This window comes from Podarcis pityusensis (assembly GCF_964106645.2).
Source record: "Podarcis pityusensis genome assembly, chromosome: 5".
Taxonomy (NCBI): Eukaryota; Metazoa; Chordata; class Lepidosauria; order Squamata; family Lacertidae; genus Podarcis; species Podarcis pityusensis.
In genome coordinates this window covers 71775673-71790578 of record NC_138032.1, presented here as the reverse complement: position 1 = coordinate 71790578, position 14906 = coordinate 71775673, and the positions used below count along the sequence as shown (strand labels likewise).

The following is a 14906-nucleotide window of genomic DNA, read 5'->3' as shown; positions in this document are numbered from 1 at the left end:
AGGCGGAGCAGCGGGAGCTGCTAGCCGGGGACAGCCGCACTCGCCGCCTGGGAATGGGCTGCCTCGGCCGCTGCCTCACGCAGCACTGCGCCCGCTCGCCGGCCCTGCAGGTTTTGGGCCTCGTCCGCTCCCGGGCTTTGCCCTCCTCCCGCGCCACCAGCGACCGCTCGGCTTCCTCAGCCCCGGGCCTCCCCACGTTTCGCTCCCCCTGTTGGGGCTGGGCCTGGCCAAGAGCCGCCTCCCGCAGCCAAGCGCCGCCTCGCTTCCTCGTCAGCAGCGCCGCCGGGGCGGGGCTCTTTCCTTTTACCCCGGCGTCGGCCTTGAGCAGCCGCTTGTGCCACCACCTCAGCGGAGAAGAGTCCCAGGAAATGCCCGCAGCCCCCCGGCCAGACTACGAGAGCGAGGACGAGATGGAGCCCCGCACCCCGATGGACGCCGAGGCCGCCCTGGAGGGCAGCGGCAAGAAGCGCAAGGTATCCGGGGAGAGGGAGAAGGGGAGAAGACGCCGGGCCGGCTGGGCCTCGTGGCCGCGAGTGGAGAGGCGAGCCGGGAGGAGGAGGAGCCAAAGGCGGCTTCTCTTCCTCAGCCGCGGCCTTCGGCGGCCGCGTAGTCGAATTCTCCCTTCTCGGAAGCGCTAGAGCGCGTGGGGCGAGCCGCTGCCACGAGGCTGCCTTTAACAACGTGGGCCTCGCCAGTCTTGCTTCGCTCCTCCAACTCCCCCCCCCCACCGCCGAAATTATTTATTTTTTAAAAAACCAAGCACTCCTAATCTTATTTATTTATTTTTTTAAAAGGCGAAGTGCTTCTTCACGCAGCGCATAGTTTGTAACTGCGGGGCTCGCGCTCTCAGGAGGCAGTGAGGATGGCCGCCAACTTGGATGGCTTTCTGAGAGGATTATGCAACGGGAGGATAAAGCTATCCATGGCTACTGGGCACGGTGGCCAATCTCGGTCTCCCCAGTTGGAGGCAGCGGCGTTTCTGAAGGCCGGTTGCTGGAAACCACGGGAGGAGAGAGCGCCCTTCTTGTGCTCCTGCTCTGTTCCCTGGTTTCCCGGGGGTGTTTCCTTGGCCACTGTGTGAGCAGGATCCTGGACTAGATGGGCCATTGGCCTGATCCAGCAGGCTCTTTATGCTCTTAGTTACTTGCGTGTAATTCGAAAGATGCATGGTTGAGCTGCATTTTAGTGTAAGCAGTACGTTATTATTATTGTTCATTAAGTTTGTTATTCACTTTATCTTGCCAAACAAGCAAACAAACCCCCCACGTAGATACATTAAAGCCAGGGTGAGGGTTACATAATAGAAAATCCCATCTACTTCTAAAAGGCAACAGAAGTATGCCTCACTGAGGTCAGTGGGGCTTTACATAAGGATGTAATGCATACAAACACAATGAACCGCATGGCTTCGAATAATATTTGGGGAAATGTGTTTTCCATGTTTCCATGCTGGGGAGGGGTAGTTATGCCTGTGCATATTAATTTGAGGTTGCTTGTTTATTGTAGAAGGATAAAAAAGATAAATCTAAAAAGCATAAAATGAAAATTAAAGAAACACCAACAGAGGAGAATGAACTGTCTGATACGGAATTGGAACCACCCAAACCAAAGAAAAGTAAGAAAAAGAAAGAAGTTTTTGATGACATTGAAGTCATAATTGCGGAACACAATACAACATCCTCCGCTACTAATGGGGTTGGCAAGTCAAAAAAGCAGGGTAATGCTGAAGAATCAAATACGGAATGTGAGAGTGACCAAGATCAGGTGAGATGATACCTTCAGACATACCTTTCATTTTGTATACTTAATTTCAATGGAATTTCAGTGCAGAAGTTGGGAAAGGTAAGTGTATTAACCCATGTACTGAGACAAGGTGTAGTCATAATTCCTTTTTCAAGCACAATTCAAAGTGTTCATACTTAATTTTTGAATCCTTAACATGGTTTGGGACTTGAATACATGAAGGAATTCCTTTCTGTGTTTCCATGCCCGGGGGCTTAGGTTATCTGTTATCACTGTGCCATCACCTGAAATGTAGATTGCATTGAGAAAAAGTACCTCCTTGGTGTGACAGAACTTTATAATCATTTTGTCACCAAATGAAGACTTTTTAAACTTCTCCCAGACTCTTTAGGTTCCAGGTTTCAACTGTTTCAATTACTTATATCAATTGCTGGTTTTAATTGTCATGTTTCATTTTTTGTTATTGTAAAGACTTTATGGTGGTGTTTTGTTGTGGGTCACCTTGGGAAACAGCATTTATTTAAGATATTGCCTGAAGGGAAGTATAGATGAAATAATAATAATTAAAAGTAGAATGCTTCCCAGTCTAGTCCACACATCTGTTTTCCAGCATTGGAAAGTTCTGTCCAAATATTCCATACATGCAAGGGCATTTTGTTAACCTTGGGACTTCCAAGTGCACAGACCCAAGGATTTGGGTAAACAGGCTGAAGGTGTCCATTTTCTGGGTTCAGTTTGAGGATAAAGGGCCTTGTTCTTGTAGATGCTATGGCAAAAAATACTCTAACGTAGGGGTGGCTAACTCCTAAATTGACTGAAATTACAGTAAAACACCACAGTAGGAAAAATAGTAACATCAAGATGAGTAGCACCAGACTCATTTAAAAAGAGCTCATCTGATGTTTAAAAGGTTGACAATGAAAAGACATAAGAGTAAATGTTTGGGGAGCATCCCTAGCAAAAGTCACACAATTGAGGTGATGCAGTCAAAATGTCTGTGGTTGCTTTAGAAGGTGAGGTACCCAGAAGAATGTCTCTAACACAGAACGCTGCTGTCAATCCATGTAAATACTGAGATAGATGGACCAGTGGTCTGATTCGCAATGATGTAGCTTCTGATGTTCATAACATACATCAAGTTTGGAGGCTACCAGACTTTGTATGAGGAACTTAAAATAATTTCCTTTCACTTGGTTCCCATTCAAGTATGTAATGCAGTCTCTGAGCCACATCATCAGTGTTTTGCCCTTGTTTAGCTGTTCTGCTGATAAATTATGTCTGTTGACAATGTACTTTCAAGTATAATAGGCTTGCTGTAAGTGTTTTGTACTGAGGTTTCTGTTCTTTTCTTGTTTATCTATACTACAAGTTTATGAGAGCCTTATGTAGAGGATATCTTTGTCCTTATTTCCCCCCAAGATGTTTGAATCTGTGAAAACATTTACCAGATATATTAAACATTTTTCCTTCCGGCACTTCTGTCACTTTTTGGAATATTTTAAATTGATTTTCTATAACTAATCTTTTGCATTAAAAAAATCCCAACAGGAATTGACTGAAGAGCAAAAGGAAGGAGACTTTGCCAACTTTAATCTCTCTAAAGCAACAATTGACCTTCTCAAAGGTATGTTCTTTAAATGTTTACAGTCTGAAGTAGAACACTCCTCTTCCCCCCCTCCCTGCCCATTTTCATCTTGCTCTCACCAGGACTGGTTATTTCATTATGTCTTAGAACAGTGGCTGAGCAATAGTAGATGAGATTCCATGTAAGTACAGAATGATGCACATTGGAACAATAGTCAAAATTTACAAATACCCTGATGCATTCTAATTTGGCTGTGAACACCAAGGAGAGAGATCTCAGAATAATAGCTGAAAACAGCTTGGTATACAGTGACAATGAAAAAAAAAGCATATTTGATACTGAGACTAGAAAATAAAATGGGAATGAATATCCAAACCGTTTGTCTAAAATGCCAGTTCTAGTAATTCTATGTGTTTTTCTTAAAAAAGAAGTTGACTTAATGCATACAAACCTTTCACACCTTTTATGGTGGCTATGCAGTGGTAAAGCCTCACAAAATCTAACATAAATAAATTATATATATACAACTGTAATGTCATTTAATTATGGAAACCTTAACACACCTGATGAAAACGACAAATCAGACAGCTTCTAAACATTTTAGACCCATTTTTAGATCATAATTATTCTCTCCAAACTACAGCTCCACCTGAGAATTACCAAACTCTTCTAAATTAGGTGATTAGATTACAGTTTTGTAATATTTCTTGTATACTTCTCTGTGTGGTTCTTCCCCACCCTGATCATTCTTGTTTCTATCTTTAAGTATTTGAAAATATTTTAAAATTCTGTTTGGAATTCTTTACATGATTAAATTTTTTGTATGAGAATTTCTCAGTGTTAATTCTTGAGCATCCAGTGCAAGTTGACTGACTATATTCAATTAAGAGAAAAAGAGAAAATTTCTTACATGACTCAAAATGCATGACATTCATTGCTTAAATTACTAATTTAGATAACTTTGAAGAGAGGTTAGACAAATTCATAGGTGGCCATCAGCTACAATAATTAAATGCAGCCTCCATTTTAAAGAGGCAATAAACCCCTGATTACTAAATAATAAAGATAAACAAAGCAGTCATCACATTTGCGTATAGCAAAAGCTTCTGGCTAGGGAAGTGCTATTAGACAAAATGCTTGACTAGTAGTACCTTGATCTACATTGGAAATGTAATTAGCAACATATTCAATGAAGCTTCACATCTGTTTCCTCCAATTTTTAAATAAAAACACTTGAATTACTTTCATGCTATGAATTGGGTTATTTTCATATAAGCAATTGTCAGCTGTTGAATAATGATGATTTTACATCTTTCTATATAAAAGCCTTAACTGTATTCTTCCATAGCCCGTGGAGTTACCTACCTGTTTCCAGTTCAAGTAAAGACTTACAAGCATATTTCTGATGGCAAAGATGTGATAGCCCAAGCTCGGACTGGAACTGGGAAAACCTTCTCTTTTGCCATTCCTTTAATTGAAAAACTTCAGGGAGATCCCCAGGAAAGAAAAAGAGGCCGCACACCAAAGGTGAGTGAAACTGACTTATGCTTCTTCCCCCTTCCCTTCTGCCACCCTCACATGCCCCCAGATGTGCTCCACAAAGTTGGGAGACCCTCCAGAGCAGATTGGGCAGGTAGGAGGAGGAGATTTTCACCTATGCAGCTCTGAATATCTCCCACCATGTATAATAGTGTATGTTCAAGTAAAAATAAACTTGCAAAAATTCTGAAGATTTAAATAAAAGGATATTTCAGCCCATACTTTTACAACACTCAAATAACACTAACTGCATTTCAACAAAATGTTTAGGTTTTGGTCCTCACTCCAACCAGAGAGTTGGCAATGCAAGTAGCCAGAGACTTCAAAGATGTCACAAGAAAACTCACTGTGGCTTGCTTCTATGGAGGAACAGCATACAATGGACAACGTAAGAAATCACAACAGTTTTTTTTTGCGGTAGTAGCACTTTAAAAAAAGAAAGAAAGAAGGTTATCTGTGTGATTGAGGAGAAAACAATTAAAATGTGAAGAAATAGTGTTACCTTTAGATTAGGCTCTATTATTGCTTGTTACATAAATGTTAGCATTGGTGGTGTGTTATTAGGTGCTAAAGACACATTCACTCTATATCCCTGCTTTTAAAAAGTACTTTTTTAAAAAAACTAAGTGGTACTGGTCCCCCTTTCAAACAAAACAGAACACAACAGTCTGAAGTAAAGTCAAACCTCGGCTCCCGAATGCCTCCGTTACCATACATTTCGGCTCCCGAACACTGAAAACCTGGAAGTAAGTGTTCTGGTTTTCAGACGTCTTTTGGAAGCTGAATGTCCAATGCCAATCAGAAGCTGTGCCTTGGTTTTCGGATGGTTTCGAGAGTCGAACGGGCTGCCGAAACTGATTACGTTCGACAGTCGAGGTTTGACTGTACTTCACTGTTTCACTTTTCTTGTGTTCAGAGGTGTGTGGTGAAACTTGAAAGTTACCTATAGGAAATCAGTGTTGCTTAATAGCTATGAAGGGATATAAAAAACTGAAGAAAATACAGTGGTGCCCTGCAAGACGAATGCCTCGCAAGACGAAAAACTCGCTAGACGAAAGGGTTTTTCGTTTTTTGAGCTGCTTCGCAAGACGATTTTCCCTATGGGCTTGCTTCGCAAGACGGAAACGTCTTGCAAGTTTGTTTCCTTTTTCTTAACACCGTTAATACAGTTGCGACTTGACTTGGAGGAGCAACTCATAGAACGCGGTGTGGTAGCCTTTTTTGAGGTTTTTAAAGACTTTGGTGATTTTTTGAAGCTTTTCCAAAACTTTCCTGACACCGTGCTTCGCAAGACGACAAAACTCGCGGAACAAATTAATTTCGTCTTGCGAGGCACCACTGTACAGTGGTACCCCGCAAGACGAATGCCTCGCAAGACGGAAAACCCGCAAGACGAAAGGGTTTTCTGTTTTGGAGGCGCTTCACAAGACAAATTTCCCTATGGGCTTGCTTCGCAAGACGAAAGCCCATAGGGAAATCTCCGGGGACCTCTTTTAAATGCTGTGGTGGGGAGCAAAGCCTTTCCCCCCCTCCGGCCTTCAGAAGAGGTCCAGGAAGGCCGGCGGGGGCCGAAAGGCTTTGCTCCCCACCGCCAGCATTTTAAAAGCAGTCCGGCATAGCAGGGAAGAGCTTCCTGCTATCGCGGACGGTTTTTGAAGGCAGGCGGGGGGGGGGGAAAGACTTTCGCCCCCCGCCGGCCTTCAGAAGAGGTCCAGGACCTCTTCTGAAGGCCGGCGGGGGGCGAAAGTCTTTCCCCCCCCCCGCCTGCCTTCCCGGGAGAGCGGAGAAAGGCAGCGCCTTTCTCCGCTGTTCCCGACGGCTTTTGAAGGCAGGCGGGGGGGGAGACTTTCGCCCCCCGCCCGCCTTCAGAAGAGGTCCTGGACCTCTTCTGAAGGCCGGCGGGGGGCAAAAGTCTTTGCTCCCCCCGCCTGCCTTCCCGGGGCAGCGGAGACTTCTCTGCTGTCCCGGGCGATCTTAAAATGCTGGCGGGCGGCAGCGAAGCTTTCGCTGCCACCCACCAGCATTTTAAAATCGCCCCGGGACAGCGGGGGCTTTTAAAATGCTGGCGGGCGGCAGCAAAGCCCTCCTGTCCCCGGAGCTTGCGGGGCGGGAGGTGGGGAGAAGGGCTTTTCTTCCCACCCCCAGCCTTCAGAACAGCCTTCTGAAGGCTGGGGGTGGGAAGAAAAGCCCTTCTCCCCACCCCCCAGCCTTCAGAAGAGGTCGGGGGACAGACTGTCCCCGGACCTGGTCTGAAGGCGGTTTCCCTAGGAACGCATTAATTGATTTTCAATGCATTCCTATGGGAAACCGTGCATCGCAAGACGAAAAACTCGCAAGAAGAAAAAACTTGCGGAACGAATTAATTTCGTCTTGCGAGGCACCACTGTAATTACAGCTCCATCCTATGTATTTTTACTTAGGTGGAACTAACTTCCACTGTATTCAGTACAGCTCATTCTAAGGTTAAGTAAGCATAGGATGGCTGCCTTAGATTATATCTTAAAGCAAAGGGATTAATGGAAGCACTGCCAAATGTATATTAAAGTTACACATTTTGGAGAGTAGCATGCATGAAGATTTGGGGCGCTACCAAAGTAGTTCCTGCAAACTTTAGAACATTGTCGTAGATATGATCATGTGTCACAGGAAACTGTTTTTGTAGAAATGTGCTGCAGAGCTGTTTCATCTTCACATGGCACTTTTGTCACAATTCGTGAAACTAATTCTTCAGCAATTTAATACATAATCAACATTAACTTTCCTTCTCAGTTGATCTTATGCGTAATGGCATTGACATCCTGGTTGGGACTCCAGGTCGAATTAAAGACCATCTTCAAAATAACAAATTGGACATTTCCAATCTAAAGCATGTTGTCCTGGATGAAGTTGACCAGATGCTGGACATGGGATTTGCGGAACAAGTAGAGGAAATTTTAGCATATGCGTATAAAAAAGGTAACTACTTCATCTGTTCACCTGTAATGGCAAGCCATAGAGCTCTTTTGTATCTGGATCTGTTTGCTCAGCAGACACTGTGCTGTCCACATTAGTCTCTCACCTGAATTGAAAGTACTGTGGAGGATTGGTCAATCTGTAGTGGAGGATTAAATTTGAAAGCAATTTAGTCTTACTCTCTTTCAGTGTCAGAGGACTTTAAATATAATTTGAGCCCAGTGCATAATATAGCATATAAATGAAAAAAATGAGCTATATGTACATTGGGTTAAAATTATTATGATACTATAGTTTTAGATTTAAAAGTTATTTTTAAGTATTTTGAAATACCCAGTGTCACACATTGCTTCTAAAAGGAAATGATGCTCTAAAAAGGTTTGGTATGGGGTTGTGTTCCTAATGGCATTTCAATAATTTTTTTAATTGGAGCTTATTAAAACTAGAACAGGAAAATGCTCACAAGTAAAGCATGAGACACTGGATATACAAGAGATGTGCATTCATTTGGGTTTCTATTTTATACTCTACATCTGCTTCTGTTGAATAGTAATACCTTGAGTGCACATGTTGAGAATTATCAGGAAGTAAGAGTGCACAAATGTTAATGTAATTTCTTCTCTTATTCTGAGTGGCGTTTTGCCTCTATTATGGATACGATGATTATAGATTTTCCTGTATTTTTAATCATGGAATTTAGTTTAATTGCTTTAACTTTGTATGACACAATATTTGTTTTGTGTTAAAGATTCTGAAGACAATCCACAGACGTTACTCTTTTCTGCAACTTGCCCACATTGGGTTTATGATGTAGCAAAGAAATACATGAAATCTAGATATGAGCAAATTGATCTTATTGGAAAGAAGACTCAAAAGACTGCAATGAATGTAGAAGTAAGTAATTTCTTCCAGTGAAACAAGATTAAATTTGTGTGTACCAAGTGTAATTCTTTTCTTTAAAAAGCAAGCAAACCCACAGTAAAGATAATTGGGTTGGATCCAAAGTTGGTTATACTTCGGTCATACTGAAATCAATTTCATTTAAGTCATAACTTACGGCCCACTCCTAGGCATGTCAACTTAGAAGCAAGTCCTATTGAATTCACTGGGGCTTACTCCCAGGTAAACAGGGCTATAATTCCAGCCTAACTTGTACCATTGATTTCAGTGGGATGAATGTTCAACTAATTTAGCCTTTAGTCATAGCTTCTTTTATTGCTAACCAGCATTAATTTCATTTTCTGACAGCATTTGGCTATTGAATGTCATTGGTCCCAGAGAGCTGCAGTCATTGGAGACGTTATTCAAGTCTACAGTGGTAGTCATGGACGTACCATCATATTTTGTGAGACCAAAAAAGAAGCAACTGAACTGGCCCTGAATGCCTCAATAAAACAGGTGCAATGACCCTCATTTCTGTAAAGGATTGCTACAAATTCAACTTAGCTTGAGCTGACTGTGGGAAAGGGTGTCTTGCTTAAGTGGATGCCATTTTGGCAGTCTCACAGTGCAAGTATCCTGTTTTCTGCATGAATGTATTCAGGCAGCTATGGATATTTTGGACATCACACTTTTCATGTAAAGGGGGGGAAAAATAGAAAATGGGTATGTCAGAATTCAGGGAAAATATTCTCTTGCATCCAAGATCTGTCAGAGCTCATTTAAATTGCTTTTGGGGTGGGAAGGAAACTGATCCTTGTCATTTGTCACTTCTGCCAATAATCTCCCATTAACTCTGTTTTATGTACTTAGGATGCACAGTCTTTACATGGTGATATTCCACAAAAGCAGAGAGAAGTTACACTGAAAGGCTTTCGCAATGGATCATTTGGAGTTCTGGTTGCAACCAATGTAGCTGCCCGAGGTTTAGATATCCCAGAGGTTGATCTGGTAATACAAAGTTCACCACCAAAGGTAAATTGCTAGTTCCTAGTGGAAAGGAGAGAACCCCCTTTAATTGTATGTTCATGTTGCAGGCCAGAGGTAGCTTACTTAAAGTGACAGACAACATTGGATGCCACATGTAGTGTTTTGTGCAATCTGTCTTTCATTTTGCATAACTAAACGCTCTTGCATGTCAGTAAATGTGAATGTTTGGCTTCTCTGTAGCTTTTTCATAAGATTAATATAAGCATTTCCCACAACTTTTCATTTGTGAAGGATGTAGAGTCCTATATTCATCGTTCTGGGCGCACAGGTCGAGCTGGCCGAACTGGGATGTGCATCTGTTTCTATCAGCGCAAGGAAGATTATCAGCTGAGACAAGTAGAACAAAAAGCGGTAATTATCTTCTTCCAACATTTTTGTGTCATTTATATGTTGGATATCTAAGCCGTTGGCATGTGTCTCCAAGGGTGGCTTTTCACTTGAATAATATACATATTCTTATTCTTAATTTCAGGGGATTACATTTAAACGCGTGGGTGTTCCTACAGCAACGGATATTATTAAGGCTTCCAGTAAAGATGCTCTCAGGTACTTCATTCTTTGTTTATATTTTGAACTTAATGCAGTGTCCAGCGCATGTCACGAGTTTCCATTAACCATATCTGTCCAAGATCAGATCAGGATATTGACTTAATGAAGACAGATTACAGATTCTGCTTCACAGCCTTCTATTTTAGCTCACAAGAACAGTAGCACTGTTGCACATTTTTGTTTCTTTGCAGCATGATAATCAGCATTTTTGTCAGCTGTGGAGAGTATGTATGTGGGTGTGTACTGATTTGATCTGTCAGGAAAAACCAAGAAACAAATTACTGGAGGCATACGGGGAAGTTTGGGTGATAATCTAGGGGTTGCATCCAGCTGGTCTTCCCCCTCTGTGTTCTCCATGCTCCTCAAAAGACTGACGCAGAGTTTTGGGGAGTGAGGGGACTCGCCTGAACAACATGGGGAGAGGAAAATGATTTATCCACCCACTTCTGTTGTAGTCCAGCATATACTGTTGAATGGAGCTCCCTAAACCTCTGGAGAATCTTTTTGTAGAAGGCAAAGTGGGAAGAGGAGAAGATTATGCAAGTCACCTTCTGTCAGCCATTGGATACAACCCTAGAATTCCAAAGCTGCAGTCCTGTACATGTTCTGAAGTAAGCCCCAAAATAGTGGGGTTTGCTCTCCAGTGTGTATTCAGGATTGCAGCCTTGTTTAAGCTTCAGTATCTCCTGTGTTATAAAATGTACACTTCTCATTTCAGCAGTTTACATGACACTGACTAATCTTTTGCTCAGATCTTTGGATTCCGTTCCTCCATCTGCCATTGACCATTTCAGACAGGCAGCTGAACGGCTGATAGAGGAAAAGGGGGCAGTGGAAGCTCTGGCTGCCGCACTGGCTCATATTTCTGGAGCTACTTCCATTGAACAGCGTTCTTTGCTCAACTCGGATGCGGTAAATATGGCATGCAGTTGCATAACATTTATATAGTCTAAATAAGATCTATTTTAAGGATAATCCTAGTCAAACTTTCCTGAAAGGACTTTCTTTCCATTATTTGGGTGAGAACACAGCGATACTGCCACACCCAAAAGGTCACACACACACACACACACACACACACCTGACATACTGAATGTACCAATACATTTTCTTTTTGACAAAGGACTAGCTAGGGTGGTATAATGGTTAGAGTGTTGGACTGGGACCTGGGAGGGTTCAAGTCCCCACTCAGCCTAGCCTACCTCACAGGGTTGTTGTGGGGATTAAATGGGAGAGGACCACATACGCCACCTTGAATTGGAGAAAAAGGTGGGATATAAATGCAACAAACTTAAGTAAATGAACAAATAATATTTGAGCCATAATTAAGTGATTGTGCATGGGCCCTGTAATTCCTTCTTTGGCAGGGAATCTTTTCCTCCCACCACCAAGGATAAATTGTATAACTGGCCTCCCAATGAGGATGTATTAAGGATATTAAATATAGATTGGTTTTATAAAAGCTAAACAGTCTATTTGGTAGTTTCACTGAATTATTGTGGAACCCTTTTTGTACCCTATGTTGTTGTTTTTATTATTAATAATAATAATCAAATTCTTATACAGTGGTGCCTCGCAAGACGAAATTAATCCGTTCCGCGAGTTTCTTCGTCTTGCGGTTTTTTCGTCTTGCGAAGCACGGCTATTAGCGGCTTAGCGGCTATTAACAGCTTAGCGGCTATTAACGGCTTAGCGGCTTTAAGAAAAAGGAAACAAACTCGCAAGACGTTTCGTCTTGCGAAGCAAGCCCATAGGGAAATTCGTCTTGCAGAACGACTCAAAAAACGGAAAACTCTTTCGCCTAGCGAGTTTTTCGTCTTGCGAGGCATTCGTCTTGCGGGGCACCACTGTACCTCACCCTTTATCTGTGGATATTAGGGTGGTTCACAGCATAAAAATACAAGATAAAAACACATAATAAAAACAAGAAACAAAACAATAACCCCAACCCCTCTCAAAAACACAATATATAGGATGTCAGTCAGCCAAAAGCCTGGTTGAATGGGAATGTTTTCACTTGGTGCCTAAAGTTGTATAATGAAGGTGCCAGGAGAATCTTCTCAGGGAAAGCATTCCACAAACAGAGATTCGACAAATCTTCCCAGTATAAAGGCCCTGTCATGCATCACCCCCTACCAAATAGCCCCCGTTGACAACACCAACAAGGCCTTGCCTGATTGTAAGGTCCAAATATGGTTGATATTGGGGAAGGCACTCTTAGATACTTGGGCCCCAAGCCACTTAGGGCTTTATATAGCCTAGTACTCTACTAACACCTTGAATTTGGCCTGGTAGTTCACTGACAGCCAGTGTGATGCTTTCAGGATTGGTAGCACATGTTCTTATCAGGCTGCCCCACTTACAACCTAGCAGCCATTAGTTGTAATGTAAAGACCTTTATCAAAAGCTCTTAACAATTAACCGGTTATATCCCTCTGGTGTTACTGTAAATGTCTATTGCTGCTTGCTTTTTAAAAGGGTTTTGTGACCATGACACTTCAGTGTTCAGTAGAAATGCACACCATTGGCTATGCTTGGCGAGGTCTGAAAGAACAGCTGGGTGAGGACATTGACAGCAAAGTGTCCCGAATGCGCTTTCTTAAGGGGAAGACGGTAAGAAATATTGACCTAGACATTTTGTAGGTATTTGCTAGTTGAGCATTTTATAGTATTTGTTTTTCCTCATCTGTTCTGATAACATGCAAAGCACAGGTTTTGCACTTGAAAACCAAAATGGTATTGGTTAAATGATATGAGGATGAATTTTATAATTAGAGTTAGTGTTGTCGTAGGATAGAACATATTATGTTGGAAATATGCAGAGTTGAATCATCACTTTTATGTGGCTGTGAATAAGGATTACAGAGCATGTTCTAACATTCATAAAATGTTAGGTAGTAAGGGTTATTTGATCTGTTTTGTAAGTGATGGAATAAAATACAATCACTTCTTTGTGTAGACTTCATATTTTTGCAGGGAATTTTTCAAGTACTGTACAGTTATTACTTCTGGTTAATGTTAATGGCTGACAAATCCTTTTCTCCTTCTTCATTTGACTTGTGTTTAGTTATTAAAAAACCAGCCATCTGTGTTTATCCTCATCAAACTAGTAGCCTTTTCTGGTTCTTAATGCTGGTCTGTAAAATACTTGGCCTTCGCCGGTACCTGAACTATTCACTTAGACGCTGCTCTATAATTTTTTTGTACAAATCAAATGCCGGCACTTTGTCAGGCACTTACTGTTGCATCTTAATATGTGAACTAGTAAGTTTGCCTTCTTCAAAGTGTTGCAGATTTCTTTGTTTAATGCCTGACGGTCAGTGTCTCTCTCTTGTATTCAGGGTGTGTGCTTTGATATTCCTGTTGCTGAACTAAATAAAGTACAGGTGAGAAATTGCTACTTAATGGATTTTTAAGTTTTTTCCACTTTATTATTAATACATAAATGAAGAAATACGATCTGCTATCACTATAAACACATTAAATTGGAAATGTTGCATTTTAGGAAGGAAGAAATTGGTTTTAAGAAATTTAATCAAGGGGTGAAACGGAACCTGATAGTTTCTACTCTTTTTTATCATTAAATACTTGTCTGAGATTCCATTCCATTCAGAGCAACACCATCATGCGGTTAAAACATGTATTTTATCAGATTATTTCCAATAACTAGAGGCAGTGGCTGAATAACATTTATAAAGTGTTATCTAAACCATTGTTTCCCAAACTTGTGTTTCCAGCTGTTTTTGATCTAAAGTTCCCATCATCCCTGGCCACTGGTCTTGCTTGCTAGGGATGATGGGAGTTGTAGTTCAAAAGCAGCTGGAAACACAAGTTTGGGAAACTGATCTAAACACTAGTTAAAGTAAGAAACATGGCTTCTTTTTTTACAGAAATGCTCGCTTTTGGAAGTTTTGAAACTTTCCTTTTATCAATTTTTGTTGGTCATTGTATGGAAGAAACATAAAAGAGGAAATAACAGGTTACCTTGAGGTGTCAAGAGGCAATATAACAATACTTTTCTTAACTTACTTTGATGCCTGGGGGGGGGTGTGGAATCTTCCATGTAGCTCAGAAAACTTCTATCCCTTTATTTTATGTGATGTTTGCAAATACTGGTTTGTAAATTCAGTGCCGATTGTAGAGATAACAAAAAAATTGTTTTTTATTAGCAAACATGGCAGGATACAAGACGCTGGCAACTTTCTGTGGCAACGGAATTGCCCGAGCTTGAAGAATCACGTGACAGCGGCCGAAGTGGTGGCTCGGATTTCAGGAATGGAAGGCGAGGTGGCGGCTCCAACAGGCATGACCGATTCAGAAACAGGGGCCAAAAAAGAAGCCATAGCCGGGCTTTTTGATCATTTGTTAATATGTCATACACAACTGGGACTAAATCACTTGTTTTATCAGAAGTAAAGTTGGTTACACTTTCCTATGTGCTTTTTATTGCTTTCTTAGATTTGTCTCATTCATACAATTCTGGCCGCATAACTCACTTGTTGGGGTAGGGAAACGGGAGTTTTGAATGTTACTAGGTAATTTTGCAATAAGGACTTGGGTCCAGAGTTTGCTTAATTCCCCCTGAAAAAAATTGCTGGGGGACGGGCGG

At 41.7% G+C, this 14906-nt stretch overlaps 1 protein-coding gene across 1 annotated transcript; it reads left to right on the top strand.

Moving 5' to 3' along the window:
• Positions 1-38: 38 nt before the first annotated feature.
• LOC308477846 (nucleolar RNA helicase 2-like) lies at positions 39-14729 on the top strand. Its single transcript, XM_081006829.1, has 15 exons — positions 39-473; positions 1507-1764; positions 3292-3367; positions 4677-4855; positions 5138-5255; positions 7637-7822; positions 8568-8713; positions 9068-9217; positions 9572-9733; positions 9980-10099; positions 10221-10294; positions 11050-11209; positions 12776-12910; positions 13639-13683; positions 14467-14729. Exons 1-15 carry the CDS (start codon positions 54-56, stop codon positions 14653-14655), a joined length of 2418 nt encoding a protein of 805 aa, XP_080862955.1. The 5' UTR covers positions 39-53; the 3' UTR covers positions 14656-14729.
• Positions 14730-14906: the final 177 nt, after the last annotated feature.